This window comes from Zootoca vivipara, chromosome 14 (genome assembly GCF_963506605.1).
Source record: "Zootoca vivipara chromosome 14, rZooViv1.1, whole genome shotgun sequence".
Taxonomy (NCBI): Eukaryota; Metazoa; Chordata; class Lepidosauria; order Squamata; family Lacertidae; genus Zootoca; species Zootoca vivipara.
In genome coordinates this window covers 46,032,314-46,048,009 of record NC_083289.1, presented here as the reverse complement: position 1 = coordinate 46,048,009, position 15,696 = coordinate 46,032,314, and the positions used below count along the sequence as shown (strand labels likewise).

General features: G+C 46.7%; 1 protein-coding gene across 4 annotated transcripts in view; it reads left to right on the top strand.

Moving 5' to 3' along the window:
* CIITA (class II major histocompatibility complex transactivator) overlaps positions 1-15,391 on the top strand; it is a 53,884-nt gene extending 38,493 nt beyond the window's left edge. The window contains exons 12-19 of one of the 4 annotated variants that reach the window (XM_035131936.2): positions 1,674-1,745; positions 4,766-4,846; positions 6,620-6,712; positions 6,817-6,900; positions 7,746-7,829; positions 9,122-9,205; positions 10,962-11,081; positions 13,808-15,391. In XM_035131936.2, the coding sequence (XP_034987827.2) occupies positions 1,674-1,745; positions 4,766-4,846; positions 6,620-6,712; positions 6,817-6,900; positions 7,746-7,829; positions 9,122-9,205; positions 10,962-11,037 (574 nt within the window). In that variant the 3' untranslated portion in view covers positions 11,038-11,081; positions 13,808-15,391. Of the gene's footprint in view, positions 1-1,673; positions 1,746-4,397; positions 4,466-4,765; positions 4,847-6,619; positions 6,713-6,816; positions 6,901-7,745; positions 7,830-9,121; positions 9,206-10,961; positions 11,082-13,807 lie in introns of those variants that run through there. The other 3 variants (XM_035131938.2, XM_035131940.2, XM_035131942.2) reach the window with 3 other exon arrangements.
* The last annotated feature ends 305 nt before the right edge of the window (positions 15,392-15,696 follow it).

The following is a 15,696-nucleotide window of genomic DNA, read 5'->3' as shown; positions in this document are numbered from 1 at the left end:
AATATCAGGCTTACTAGCTGCTTTGCTTCTCAATATTCTCTGGTTGGCCTCTGTTCTTTTCTCCTACCAAAAGAGAACCCACATAAGGACTCTATACGGGCACTTGGATACCCCATAAGGGGGAAAGGAGCAGTTTTTTTCTTATAACATTCTTTTTTTGGTCAGTATCACTGTATCTAAATGTATATTACTGTCAGGGACTGGACATCGGAGGAGGAATGGTGGAGACTGCCTCCCCCTCCTCCTGGACCTTCCCGAGAAGAGGAGGACAGTATAGATTTAGAACGGTGGTTTGCAGAAGGGCATGACTCTTAAGACAGAAGAGGGACAAAGCTGGGAGATAATGGGAGAAGAGGAGGGGAAGCAGCAGAGAAACAGCAGCTGGCTGACACATTATCATTAGAAAGCATTCCTGGCCCCGCTTCCAGAGGCAGAGCTAGCTGCTCCAGCACCCGGTGTGACTCACATCCTCTGCACCTGGGGGCAGGGCCAGGGGGATGGGGCAAGCGTCCCAGGGCAGCAGGGCAAGCATCCCAGGGGGCGCCGCCGGCAGCGAGTGTCCCAGGGGCCGAGACGCCCAGGGGGCAGAGTGAGCCATGGCCGGCGGGGGGGGGAGGGAGCCACGCCGCTTTGCCAGCAGCCTGCCTTCCTTCCTTCCCTCTTCCTTTTGATAGCTCGGGGGAGGCTTCCCCTCCCCCCGGGAGCAGCCCGGGAGCAGGGTGCAACAGCGCGCTGCCCACCCACGACTCCCAAGCCTCCCCTGAGCTATCAAAACAAAGGGGGAAGGGGGGGAAGGCCACCGGTAAAGCAGCGCAGATCCCCCCTTCCCCCGACGGTTCGGGGTAGGCTTGGGAGTCACAGGCGGGCGGTGCACTGAATGTCAACCCCCTCTGTGATGACACCTGGGGCGGACCGCATCCAACTGCCCTCTTCCCCTCGGACCCAGGGGGCATTGAAAGTAGGGGAACAGAAAGCTCAGAGGCAGAAAGCACAGATCAGCCAACATAGTGATGACGTACCATAGGAGAGACGGAGGGGCTTTACTTGGAGCAACGCCATTACCCTAGAGACGGCATCTTACGTCACTCTCTGTGAATATTGAATAAAGTACCTTGGTAAGAGCCTCTTGTTTTTCCATTACTGGCAGCCTTCTGCAAGGGAGGGGGGGTCTGTTTCCCTGAAGCCTGACAGGGAAGAGTAAGGGGCCAAGACAGACAGGGGCCAAGACAGACAGAGTAAGGGAATTGGAGTCCAGCAACAGCCTTGCCCCACAGTTCAGCCTATAAATTAGCCCCTGTAGTGAAGGAATCACCAACATAATGGATAAAAGGTCAGATAAGGACCTGGAAGAGACCAGGTTCGAATCCCCCTTCGGCCATGACCTACCTCTCAGGGTTGCTGTGGGAATTAAATGAGGAGCAGAGGAGATTTGTGCATGCCGCTTTGAACTCCTTGGAGAAAACAAGTGGGATATAAATGTGATAAATAAATGCAGTCCATAGCAGGGTATAGCATACCTACAATTTCTCCTGAGACAGCCCAAGACGCATGGTTTACTTTACACCCTAGAAGAAATGCGTTCTGGGGTTGGGGTTGTGTCACCTTCATCTTTTTCGAAAATATTCAAGCCCTGATAATATATCTAACCAAATTCTTATTGTTGTTTCGTTCAGCGAGGCAGAATCAGCTGGTGGTAGCATCCGCCTCCTCCCTGCCGTCGCAGAGCTTAAACAATTAGAATTCACGTAAGTAAGAGAGGGTTTTTAAAATGGATCTTTTGGGGGTGGAAATATGTACAGTTTTCTGGCAAAGAGCGTTTAAAGAGATAACAGAAATCACTGGGTTAAAGCTGACCAAAAGTCCAGAGGTAGCACTATTATCAATTTTTCGATGGGCTGGAAGGTTCGCAGGCTATGAAGGACTTGCTCACAAATTTATTGACAGCTGCATGAATTATTATAGCTAGGAAAATCACATAGAATTTTCTTTTTGCTCTCCAGCACCACCTAGTGTTGCATGTTTATAACGCATTCAAAACGCTGTTTTTGGCTAATGTAGCTGAGTCCTGAGACCTAGGATTGTTACAGGAAATACCTGCTTGAAGGGGGGGGAGTGTCCTAGTTCTAATCAGCTACGGTGCAGAGTGCAAGGAGCCATTCTTGTTCTTGCATCTCAGCGGCAGAAACACAAATGATGTCGCTTCTCACAAGGGAGGCCTGGAGAACGAAGGGGAAGCGAGGTCAGCAACCCTAAGTGCATCTGTCTAGCAATGGAGGAAGTTCAGTAAATCAGTCCAGGGAGACGGGGAGTTTCCTATCTTCCCATCCCATGCAGGATTGCGTTGGGAATGTCCCCTTGCCTGAAACCTCCAGTGAGCCACTGCCAGGCAGTGTACAGTGGTACCTTGGGTTACGAACTTCATCCGTTCCGGAAGTCCGTTCTTAAACCGAAACTGTTCTTAATAATAATAATAATAATAATAATAATAATAACCGGTCCTAAGAGACCGACATTGGTTCCCAGTACGTTTTCGAGCACAATTCAAAGTGTTGGTGCTAACCTTTAAAGCCCTAAACGGCCTCGGTCCTATATACCTGAAGGAATGTCTCCACCCCCATTGTTCAGCCCGGACACTGAGATCCAGCTTAAAAACTTAGGGAAGTTTTTAATCTGTGTATTTTGGTATTTGTTGGAAGCCACCCAGAATGCGCGGGAAACCCAGCCAGATAGGCGGAGAATAAATAATAAATAATAAATATATTATTATTATTATTATTATTATTATTATTATTATTATTATTTAAAATACAATAATCTATTAAGCATTAAAAGCTTCCCTAAACAGGGCTGCCTTCAGATGTCTCCTAAAAGTCTGGTAGTTATTTTTCTTTTTGACATCTGGTGGGAGGGCGTTCCACAGGGCGGGTGCCACTACCGAGAAGGCCCTCTGCCTGGTTCCCTGTAATTTGGCTTCTTGCAGCGAGGAAACCGCCAGAAGGTCCTCGGCGCTGGACCTCAGTGTCCGGGCTGAATGATGGGGGTTGTTATGTACTGAGCTGAATCCAAGAACAATAGGATTCAGAATCAGCGGGAGCTACCCAATCCAACTCCAGGTGGAAGTAAATCCGCAACCTGATTGGCCTGCTGGAGCAGCCAATCAGGCGGCTGGCAGAAGTGAATCTGCTACCTGATTGGCCTGTAGGAGCAGCCAATCAGGCTGCAGGCAGAAGTCAATCCATAATATAATTGGCCCACAGGTGTAGCCCTGAAGTAGCCAATCACGCAAGGCCCATTGTGTAAATAATGTATATAAGCAGATGGTTTGGGGAAAAGAGCCATTCGTCTTCTCTTCTCCTCCTTGATGACTATGAGCTGAATAAAGAGCATGAAATTCACTCTTGACTCCGAGTATATTTCAGGGGTGGTATACTGGACCGAGGCTGTTGAGGGCTTTTAAGGTCAGCACCAACACTTTGAATTGTGCTCGGAAACGTACTGGGAGCCAATGTACAGGTGAAACTCAGAAAATTAGAATATTGTCAAAAAGTGCATTTATTTCAGTAATGAAACTGTCAGGGAGCTGTTGCGGCTACTCCCGAGTAAAGATGCTCCAGTCCGTTGTGTCTTTAAAGGTTTTATTGTGCATACTATTTACAGTGCAGAGATAGCAGAAAATATGACAGCCTAGTCACTCTCAGAACCTGGCAATGGCTTCGGGGCCAGCGTAATAACCGGGGCATCCTGAAACGCCGCCCCTTTGCCCTGCGTTTGGGTGCGCGCCTCAATTCGGGCACCGGAAGGAGCGGTTTCCCTTCTTCCCCTCGCTGGCTGGGACGGTGCCTGGGCTCCAACGCCTCCCTGAGCCGTCCCTCTTCCCCTAGATGGTCAGAGTGGTGCAGGGGCTCCGATACGTCGCTGAGCCCTTCGTCCACCGTCTGTTCCCCAGAGCGTTGCCAGGGCTCTGATGCCTCGCTGAGCCTTTCATTCCGCTTTCCCCTGACCCGCTGCTAGCGCTGTCGCTGGGCGAAGTGCTGGTCAGAATGATGGGGGGGGGAGACTCCCTGTAGGGAGTCCCCCTGACAGCAACTTATTATTTTTTATTTTTTATTTTAATTTTTACATAAGCCTTCTTTTGGAAACTCCACAGTAATAAAACAAATAGTTACAATAATACAAAAATAAACAAAAAATAAATACATTTCATTCATTCCATTCCATTTCTAATTGACCCGCCTAATGACAAATAATTACAATTACAACAAATAAAGGCTCGACATATCGTGCTTTGCATGTCATGCATCTACCGTATCTCATATATTGGTGTCACCTTTTAAGTTGCGTTACTGAAATAAATGCACTTTTCGGCGATATTCTAATTTTTCGAGTTTCATCTGTAGGTCTTTCCCTAATGAGACCTCCTGTTGCCGGTGCCCTTCCATTGTTCAGCTTCCATTCGTAGACTGAGGTAAAGTTTGCAAACTGGGACGCTACCTCTGGTTTTGCGGAGTCCTTAAACCGAATGGTTCGTAAACAGGGCCGCTCTTCAACCGAGGTACCACTGTACTGAGTTAGAGGAATTGATGGTCCGATGTGGTTTCGAGATACTGTTTCCCCTTCTCCCGCCGCCTCTCCAGACATGTTTGGGGATGGGACTTGACTCAGTCCCTTGGAAGAGGCAGAAACGAACATTGCCGGCTGTGCTTTGAGACATCTGGGGGCAGGGGGCGGGAGGCACCAACAAGTTATTTTCTTCTTTGCTGTGCAGATTGGGTCGTGTCTGTGGCTTGACGGGCTTCCGAAAGCTGGTGGGGATCCTGGGCACATTTCCTGCCCTGCAACATTTAGAGTGAGTGGCAAAGCGGTGGGGAGAGCTGAATGGGAGCCATGCCTCCAGTTGACGCAGATGGAAAACAAGATATACGCAGACATCGATAAAAGACCAAAAGCTGTCACAACTCCCTCTACATCACCACAATATTGTTATACGTTTAGGGTAAACCCTAGAAATGAATAAATGCTAGGATTTGGGTTATTTGTGATATGGACGTGCAATGCAAGCTGCAAAGGAATTTCTGGGCTAGCTGATGCAAAACAATCTCCGTGAGGTGCAAATATTTCTATAAACAACCTTCACATATACAAGGAGATTCAAAAATGTGTGCAAAATCTCATGCTCAAAGTCTTAAAAGTCCAGTAGAACGTGCAATAATCAAGTCCGACCATAAAGTGCCATGATGTATCTTTGAGAATTGTGAGCTTTGGCGGTCTTGTTAAGCCTTCACATATGAACCTTTGAAAGAGTCCCCCCCCCCCCTGAGGAAACCATTCCTGTGAAACGGGAAAGAAGCTGGCCACCCGTCGGATAAGAACATATGGGAAGAGATAAGAACGCATGATACATCATAGCACTTTATGGTCAGACTAGATTATTGCACGTTCTACTGGACTTTTATGACTTTGAGCATGAGATTTTGCACACATTTTTGAATCCCCTTGTATATGTGAAGGTTGTTTATACAAATATTTGCACCTCACGGTGGTTTACCTTTTCATGGTTTCGCCAACATCAACCGTGTTGTCTGTTGTTGCTGATGCAAAACAACCTGGCTGAGCTATCAAAAGAATAATTGAGGGACACTAATTCCATATAAGGGAACTCTGACCCCCTTGCCCCAGGTGTCAGCAGAGACTGGGTATTTGGAAGGTTGCCAGGGTAACTGCTCGGGGGGGGGGGGAGGCAAGGGCTGCTGGGAGGAAGAAGGAGTGAGAAGGGCATAGGTCCATCTTTGGGGGAGGCTGGCTGCTGGCGCTGCTGCCTCTGAAATGACCATGGACACAGAGCCTATGTAGGTGCCTGGGACGCGGGTGGCGCTGTGGTCTAAACCACTGAGGCTCTTGGGCTTGCCAATCGGAAGGTCGGCGGTTCAAATACCCATGACAGGGTGACCTCCTGTTGCTCTGTCCCAGCTCCTGCCAACCTAGTACAGTGGTACCTTGACTTACGAAGGCGATCCATTCCGCGGTGCTCTTCGTAAGTCAAAACCTTCGGATGTCGAAGCGTCCATTTTGCGCATGCGCGAAGCGCGGTTGTGCACTTCTGCGCATGCGCGGACCGCGCGCACGGTGAAAATACTTCCGGGTTTGCCGACTTCGTAAGTTGAAACCTTCGGAAGGCGAGGCATTCTGATGTCCAGGTACCACTTTAGTTTGAATGCACACTAGTGCAAGCAGATAAATAGGTACCGCTGTGGCGGGAAGGTCACAGTGTCCGTCACAGTGTCTCCAGTTGAGCCAGAAGCGGTTTAGTCGTGCTGGCCACATGACCCGGAAAGCTGTCTGTGGACAAACGCCGGCTCCCTCAGCCTGAAAGCGAGATGAGCACTGCAACCCCATAGTTGCCTTTGACGAGACTTAACCATCCAGGGGTCCTTTCCCTTTTCCCTTTACCAATATTGGCATTATTTTCAGCTCTCCTATCCCACGACTTAGTCACCTGCCATTTGCAAGTCCCTTACCTTTACCGAAGGTGCCTGGGACCCAGTGGGCTCTTGCCAACGCTCGGCAGGGAGGGGGGGAGGCACCCAGCTTTGGTGACCATCTTTCCCTGTCATTTTTGCAGCTTGGATTCTCCCAACGAGAACGAGATCGGAGACGAAGGAGTGTCTAGCCTCACCAGCGTCCTTCCTCGCTTGTCCTACCTGGAAACATTAAAGTAAGCTGCCTGGTTTAAGGCGGGAGAAATGCCACCCTCGCCGTCACCCTTGTCTCCAAAGGAGCTAAGTGCAGGTCCTGAACTTTGCAATGCTTTCTTCCTAGCCTGTCGGGGAACAAAATAACAGACCTGGGGGCAGAGAAGTTAGCCAAAGCGCTTCCGTCATTGCGTTCGCTGAAGACACTAAGGTGAGGGCTGCTCTGTTCATCTTTAGCAGGGGTCGGCAACCATAGGGGTCGTTTAACCGGCCCATGGACCCTTGCCACCCGCTCGGTTGGCTCCTGTGTGCCACGCTAAACCGGCATGGAGCAGAGTGGGGACCGCCTTCTGCGACGCTGGCCAGCTTCCCTGCTCCTGCCAACCTAGCAGTTTGAAAGCATGTCAAACTGCAAGTAGATAAATAGGTACCACTCCAGCAGGAAGGTAAACACCATTTCTGTGTGCTGTTCTGGTTTCACCAGAAGTGGCGTAGTCATGTTGGCCACATGACCCAGAAACTGTACGCCGGCTCCCTCAGCCAGTAAAGCGAGATGAGTGCCGCAACCCCAGAGTCGTCCGCGACTGGACCTAATGGTCAGGGGTCTCTTTACCTTTACCTAAGGTGCCACAAGAGTTTCTCCTGTTTTTGTTCTTTGGGAGTAGGGGCTGGAATAACTTGTCTGTGCTTGTCTGGGGCTCTGGCGCCACCTAGTGTTGGGCTCCCTGGCTCCTCCCCTACCCGTTCCAATGGGAACCAGCCTCCACCGCTCTTCTGAGGGTGGGAATTATAGTCCAACAATTTCAAGAGGGCTACAGTTTCTCCATCCGTGACCTAATCCTTTCCCCAAACATATCTGACCTTCTTTATTTAAAAATGTCAGCTCCATTGGGCACGCCGGACTCTGTGTTTGTATGATTTGTTACTTGAAGATGGACGGAGGCTTTCGGATGGGTTAGAAACACACGTACGAACAGAACTTTCTTGCAAAGCGATGCTCTGCCCTGCTTCCTTCTCAGACGGATCCACATTCACACTTGCCTTTGTTTCCTGCAGCTTGTACAATAATAACATTGGAGATGCTGGGGCAGAACATTTTGCCAGAGTGCTCCCAGAGACAGCTTCTTTGAGAGTGCTTGAGTAAGTATAAAACATTTGGCCACGGAGACTTAGAAAGAGCCAGGTTCAAGGTACTTTCACAATGGTTAACCGGTGTCTGTTTTTAACTTTACAGTATAATGGCTTTTTAGTGGTTTTGTTGCTGTAAACGGCTTTGATATTTTCCCACCTCTGTGATATAGCAGTATACAAATATTTTCATAAATACTGCAATATGCTGTGTGGCGTTTCCCACAATTCCTTCCTTCCTTCCCTACCCCTTCCTTCCTCTTCCCCCAGAACCTGCCCATGCCACCCCAACCAAAACCTCATTGCATGGATGCAGGTGGCGCTGTGGTCTAAACCACTGAGCCTCTTGGGCTTGGCGATCAGAAGGTCGGCAGTTCAAATCCCTGCAACGGGGTGAGCTCCCGTTGCTCTGTCCCAGCTTTTGCCAGCCTAGCAGTTCGAAAGCATGCCAGTGCAAAGTAGATAAATAGGTACCGTTGCCGCAGGAAGATAGATGGTGTTTTCGTGCGCTCTGGTTTCCAAGTGGTTTAGTCCTGCTGGCCACATGACCCAGAAAGCTGTCTGTGGACAAACGCCGGCTCCCTCGGCCTGAAAGCGAGATGAGCACTGCAACCCCAGAGTCGCCTTTGACTGGACTTAACCGCCCAGGGTTCCTTTACCTTTTACCTTTTTTTACATGAATCACAAACCATCATTTGCTGCAGACGTCTTTCTGTCTGGGCTTTCCCTGTCGCATGAAATCAGGCCTCTGCTTCTATCTGTACGATTCCCACCCCCCAACAATCACATTTTAATGTTTCTAACTGCGTTTCTGACTACTGTTTTTGATTTCTTTAATTTATACCCCACCTTTTCTACCAAGGAAGTCAAGGCGGCGCTACGGATGCCTTAGTTGAGATTCCCGGAGAGCAGGGGGTTGGGCTGGATGACCCTTGGGGTCCCTTCCAGCTCTACAATTCTACGATTCTCCCCCTCCTCATTTATCGGTGGCTGTTGTTTTGCTTTCATGTCACTGTTTGTTGTTCTTATGTTATGAAACGCTTAGGGTTGAAAAAAGGGGAAATGTGGGGGGGGGGGTTAAGCATCTCTCTCCTCTCTCTCTCTCTCTCTCTCTCTCTCTCATTCTCTCTCTCTCTCTCTCTCTCTCTCTCTCTGTGTGTGTGTGTGTGTGTGTGTGTGTGTGTGTAAATATTTAAAGCAAATGTAGTAAGGAGACACAAGACCACCCTTCTACTGCTGAGGTTTAGCAAAGCAGAGGAGGAGGCCCCTTTACGCTAACAGCTGGCATGCTTGTTTCTTTCCAGCATCCATTGCAACAAGATAACTGCTGCTGGAGCTCAGCACCTGACGGACAGCTTGAGAAAATGCCCCCACGTCCAGAGTGTGGCGTAAGTCTTTGCCTGGCTTGACATCCCACCTTGATCACCCAACACACTCAAATGCTCTCAGCTGGGTGCGGTCCCTGGTCATATCCAAACCATGCATTTCGAGCAGTATGATACCCCTTTCAACAGCCATGGCTTCCCCAATGCATCCATTGGACCAGTGGTTCCCAACAGGTGGTCCGCGGACCCCCCAGGGGTCCGCGAGCTATGCCAGAGGGGTCCGCAAGATGCTATTAGAATAAAAAATATATTAAATATATTTCGTATGATAACAGATTTTTTGTTTTGGCCGCTTCCTGCATGAGCAGAGTCTAGCGCAAAACTAGAATTAGATAGAGGCAGTAGTTCTGCTGTATGCCGTTAGGTGGCGCTTTACAAACACTACTGTTTTGCAAAGAGGCAGCACGCGCATTCTACTAACGCTCACCTCCCCAAGATGCTTTGCGCGCGTCGGCTTCATTTGTGCGCTACTGCACAGGTACCCTGTCTTCTCCATTCCCCTCCCTCCTCCCTGGCGCGCGCTGCCTCTTTGCAAAACAGTAGTGTTTGTAAACAAAGCGTTGTTTTTTGCGGAAGCTACAGTTCGCGTAGTTAAAAATGGACCGTTGGTTAAAAAGTGGATCGTTAGAACGACAAAGGCCTACAGATGAAGAGGAAGAACTGTAAAAAACGTATAAATATAAAATATAAAAAGACTCTTAATTTGGCTCTCACTTTTTAATTTTAGGATTAGGAATTAATGGGGGTCCTTGTCACAATAGCGGCTCGATGAGGGGTCCTTGAGAAAATTTTGTTGGGAACCCCTGCATTGGACCACAGAGCCTCTTGGGCTTGCCGATTGGAAGGTTGGCGGTTTGAATCCCTGCAACGGGATGAGCTCCCTTTGCTCCTGCCAACCTAGCAGTTCAAAAGCACACCAGTGCAAGTAGATAAATAGGTACCACTGCGGTGGGAAGGTAAACGCCATTTCCATGTGCTCTGGTTTCCGTCACGGTATTTTGTTGTGCCAGAAGCAGATTAGTCCTGCTGGCCACATGACCTGGAAAGCTGTCTGTGGACAAACGGCGGCTCCCTCGGCCTGAAAACAAGATGAGCGCCACACCTCAAAGTCACCTTTGACTGGACTTAACCGTCCAGGGGTCCTTTACCTTTACCATTAATACACAAAACCCATGATTGTGAATCTTTTCTCTATATTATCTGGATTCCCATTCTTTTCTGCCGGGGTCTCTTCTGTTTTTTGCATATCTTACCCCTATGTGTGCGTGCGTAATTTTACTAATAATGGTGGGGGAGAAATGCAATGCAGTTAAATATTTGAAGGTGAACACATTTTGCCAATTGCATGAACTGAAACACAGCTGTTTTCGAAATCTTTGCTTCTCCAAATTTTGCAATGTGGTGCCAAGTAATGCGCAGAAAGATGCATGCACCAGGATAAAGTGTACATAAGAATGCATATTAGTGAAAAATAACATAAAAAGGCATTGCATTGGGAGGAAAAGCCTGTACTAGGGCAACAGGGCATGCAAAGCTGTTTGTATTAGCAGAAATTTGTACTGAAATGCTGATGATATTTAATGAAGACTCTGAAAGAAATGCAAACTTATATGGAAATGAAGAGATCTGAAAATTGGAAATATGAAAAACTGAGAGAAACTGAAATCCACAGATTTGTATATCCTTACTCAAGATAACAGACTTCAACAAAGCAAATCTCCTTATTCTGTTTTCCTTTCTTTAACCCCTCCCCCTTCAGGCTATGGAACCCCACTATTCCCCATGGACTTCTAGATCATCTGCGGCAGCTGGATTCCCGAATCAGATTACTCTAGATCCAGCAAAACCAGGGCCAAACAAGGTTGGGATTTTGAAATGCGTAAGTATTTTGAATCAGTATTTAGGATGTTCTTGGCTCCTACATTCTCTGCCCTCCTGTAAAAAGTGATAGTCCCTCTTAAATGAAATATTCCTGCTGATTCTCTCCCCCCCCCCCCAGATTCTGCAGCTGGACTAAATTGTGTCCATATATTTAATTTGAATGTTATTTATGTTTATATAGACTAGGGTTGCCAGACTCAATAGAGGACAGGACTTCTGTGTCTTTAATTGTCCTGCTCTCTTTTGAGTCTGGAAACCTTAAAGAGAAACCAGCAGACCCTTTGTTTAATTTCCAAGCAAAGGGCCTGCTGGTTTCTCTTTAAGGTTTCCAGACTCAAAAGAGAGCAGGGCAATTAAAGGCACAGAAGTCCTGTCCTCTATTGAGTCTGGCAACCCTAATATAGACCTGTGTCTGAATTCTTTAATTCTGCTAGCACTGATCTAAGGCCCAATCTGCTCTATACACCCAGGTGGTGCTGTGGTTAAAACACTGAGCCTAGGGCTTGCTGATCAGAAGGTCGGCGGTTCGAATCCCTGTGACGGGGTGAGCTCCCGTTGCTTGGTCCCAGCTCCTGCCAACCTAGCAGTTCGAAAGCACGTCAAAATGCAAGTAGATAAATAGGAACCGCTACAGCGGGAAGGTAAACGGCGTTTGCATGTGCTGCTCTGGTTTGCCAGAAGCGGCTTTGTCATGCTGGCCACATGACCTGGAAGCTGTACGCCGGCTCCCTTGGCCAATAATGTGAGATGAGCGCGCAACCCCAGAGTCGGTCACGACTGGACCTAATGGTCAGGGGTCCCTTTACCTTTACCATGTCACTTTAAATTGTCATGGCTTCCCCCAAAGAATCCTGGGAAATGTAGTTAGTTAGGGCCTTGTTTGGAGACCCCTCTTCCCACCACGGAGCTACAATTCCCAGAGTTCTCTGGGAAGAGGGAATGAATGCTAAACCCCCCTGGAAAATGTAGCTCTATAAAGGGAACAGAGGCTTCCTCACATCGCTCAGCACCCTTATCAAACTACACTTCCCAGCATTCTATGAGAGAAGCTGTGCCTGTTTAAAGTGGTATCGTCGTGCTTCAAAGGAGGGACCTGAACGCGGAATAAATTTTAAATGGGTCTGAAAGCAGATCAACTAAAATGAAAATGCATTACTATTATTTTTTAAAATGGTTCAAGGTATTATTCCACCCAGTGCCAGATTTATATACAAACTAAACAAGCTATAGCTTAGGGCCCCACTCTCTTGGGGGCCTCCCCAAAAATTAAAGAAAAAAAACCTGGATGTACATTTCCAAAATACAAGATAAAAAACAAATAAAATAAAACCTACATATAGCAACAGTGTTTTGTGTTGTGTAGGCTCCTATGATGTAAGTAATGGGCCCCGCCTGCTAGCCTGCCCCCTAAAATATCACTGGTTTGCTCATTTCTATATATAGGGTGCCTACATTCTGCATGGACTGGTTGCACGGCAGCATGTGCAGATGGCTTTAGATACCTATTAGGTCCATAAATTACCATATAGCATATATTCAAGACAAAAACAGCAACAATTTGTTGTTGACAAAGGACAGCTGGACATATCAAGGGCCCCATTACCTTCAGTAGCTTAGAGCCCCATCAAACCTAAATTGGGCCATGATTCCACCTGTTGAAATGTGTAGTGCAGATGGGCTCTGCCTGAAGGAGCGTCTCCACCCCCGTTGTTTGGCCCAGACACTGAGGTCCAGCGCCGAGGGCATTCTGGCGGTTCCCTCGCTGCGAGAAGCAAAGTTACAGGGAACCAGGCAGAGGGCCTTCTCGGTAGTGGCTCCCGCCCCGTGGGACACCCTCCCATCAGATGTCAAGGAAATAAACAACTATCTGATGTTTAGAAGACATCTGAAAGCAGCCCTGTTTAGGGAAGTTTTTTTAATGACTGATGTTTTAATGTATTTTTATTCTCCTGTTGGAAGCCACCCAGAGTGGCTGGGGAAACCCAGCCAGATGGGAGGGGTATAAGTAATAAATCATCATCATCATCGTCGTCGTCGTCTCTGGTGCCACCTACAGTTGGAAGGCAAAGTTGGAAATTGCTTCCATTGCCCCACCCATTTCCCCTTTTAGCCCCGCCCAATACAGGCATTCATTTCCCAGGAGGCTTCCCAGGAGGGAATGCCTCTCGCTGGCCACTGCAGGTCTAATGCAGCTCTTCCTATTTCATCTTGGCCCCTTCGAGAGGCCTTAGCTAGAAAGTGTGTTTGAGTTGTACTCAGCTAGCTTTTGCTCAGAACAATCCCATGGAAAGCAATCGACCTAGCTTAGTCATGTTCATTATATTTCAACGGGTCTGCTCTGAGTTTAACGTCAGTTGGGACGGCACCCCTTAGTCTTTTCATTGCTTAGCACCGGAGGGAGAAGATCACGTGAAAACATTGGCTTCAAAATGCAGACTAGGGGGCTTTAAAAGAGGATAAATGGAGGAGAGGGCTACCGGTGGCTACTCGCCCAAAAAGCTACATATCTCTGCCTTCATGGCTGGAGGCAGGAATGCTCCCAAATAAATGCCAGATGCTGGAAACCACAGGAGGGGAGAGTGTGGCTCTCGCACTTGGGTCCTGCACAGAGGTTTCCCGTCGGGGCGTCTTGAGTGGCCACTGTGAAATCAGGATGCAAGACTCTTCTGATCTTATGCCCTTAAAAGCAAGCCAGAAAAGATGTGTGTGTTTATGACTTGACAGGCACATCCTTTCGAACGGAGGATGAGGAGCTTGACATTTTGCATGGAGTGCTTCATGAATGAAAATGGGAAACCGACAACACCACCTACGGAGGCCTCTGGTCCTGAACGCATGGATTTGGGAAATAGCTTGACACGGTTTTGAGGAGCCACAAGAGAATGCAAAGTGCAGTTTCTCCAAAATGATCTTTAGCAGATGAATACTGTGGAGCAGTGCAATGTCTTTTTGTATATACAGTGGTAACTTGGTTCTCAAACTTAATCCATTCTGGAAGTCCGTTCCAAAAACCAAAGCGTTCCACAACCAAGGCGTGCTTTCCCATAGAAAGTAATGCAAAATGCGATGATTGATGAATGGCAGATGAAGTTGATAGAATATATGGAGCTGTCTGAACTGACTGGGAGAATCCGCGACAGAGGAAGAGAGAAGACTGGAAGAAATTTAAGACATATCTGGAAAAGAATTATAAGATAAAAAATGGGTAGCAAGGGAGTGGAAGTACAAAGAAGCTATAGAAGCATTAGTTTAAAGAAGTAAGGAGAAAGACATGTGTTTTTTAAGTATATAAGATTTAATGTATAAGAGTAAAGAATTATGAGAAGAATGGAGTTGATAATAATTATATGATGTTTGGTATTAGAAAAAGTGAAGAATGTTGAAAATGAGAGCGCTGATATAGTTATTACTAGAAACGTGGAGGGAGGGAAGGAGGAAGTCACTGATACAAGAATTATATTAGTAAAGGATGTAAGAAGTTTTTTGTATTTTTATGTTTCTGATGTATTTTTATTTGTATCTTTCTTTTCTTTTTAGTGTGTTCTTTGTTTGTATTTTATTCTGTATTCTTTTTTTGAAAAACCAATAAAAATGATTTTAAAAAAAATTAAAAAAAGAAAGTAATGCAAAATGGATTAATCCGTTCCAGACTTTTAAAAATAGCAATTTAACATGAATTTCACTATCTAACAAGACCATTGATCCATAAAATGAAAGCAATAAACAATGTACTGCAGTCACACAATCAATCAATCAATCAATCAATCAGTAGCTGAACTGGGTTCCACACAGTCACCAAAAACAAACAAAAAAGAGCTACAAAAACGGTAAATAAATAGCAAAAACAGACAGCCCTCAATGTAACATTCAAAATGGAAGTGTGGCACTCAAAACAGAAGCATAACACTCAAACTGGGAGCATAACACTCAAAACAGAGCATGTTCAGCTTCCAAAAAAAGTTCGCAAACCTGAACACTTACTTCCGGGTTTGCAGTGTTTGGGTTCCAAGTTGTTTGAGTATCAAGGCGTTGAGAACCAAGGTACCACTGTACACACATTTCTTATTGGACCATTGTAGATTTCCCATGCCCCCTCCCCGTCTCTCTCTATGAGTCATTTCAACACGGTTTTACGGTGTGTACAACCTTCAGTAAATATTCTATTCTAAATATACTATTCTCAATAGTAATACAGAATTGTATTGGAAATAAATGCACGAGTGATTATAAGAGTGGAAAAGGAAGTCGGAAGAGTGCGGAGGGAAGTGTAGGGGGGAGGAGGAGTGAAAGGGCGGGTAAAGGGGAATTAATATGTATGTACATGATTGATTTTACCATTGTCTAAATTTGTTTTCTTTTTGTTGTATATTTTAAAGATTCGAAATAAAGTCTTTTTAATTATTATTTTTTTAAAAAAAACCTTCAGTAAATATGCACGTAATCTTCAATAAATGTGTGTTGAATCTTTTAGGCAACCTCTTTGCAAGCGCCTTCTTTGTTGCAGAGAGGGCTATTTATCCTAGAAACATAGCTGGGGCCGCAAATCCAACCGCAGGCAGAATGCAGATAATCTACTGCTATCCAAGCTCATCTTAAAAGCCTCTAATGGAGGC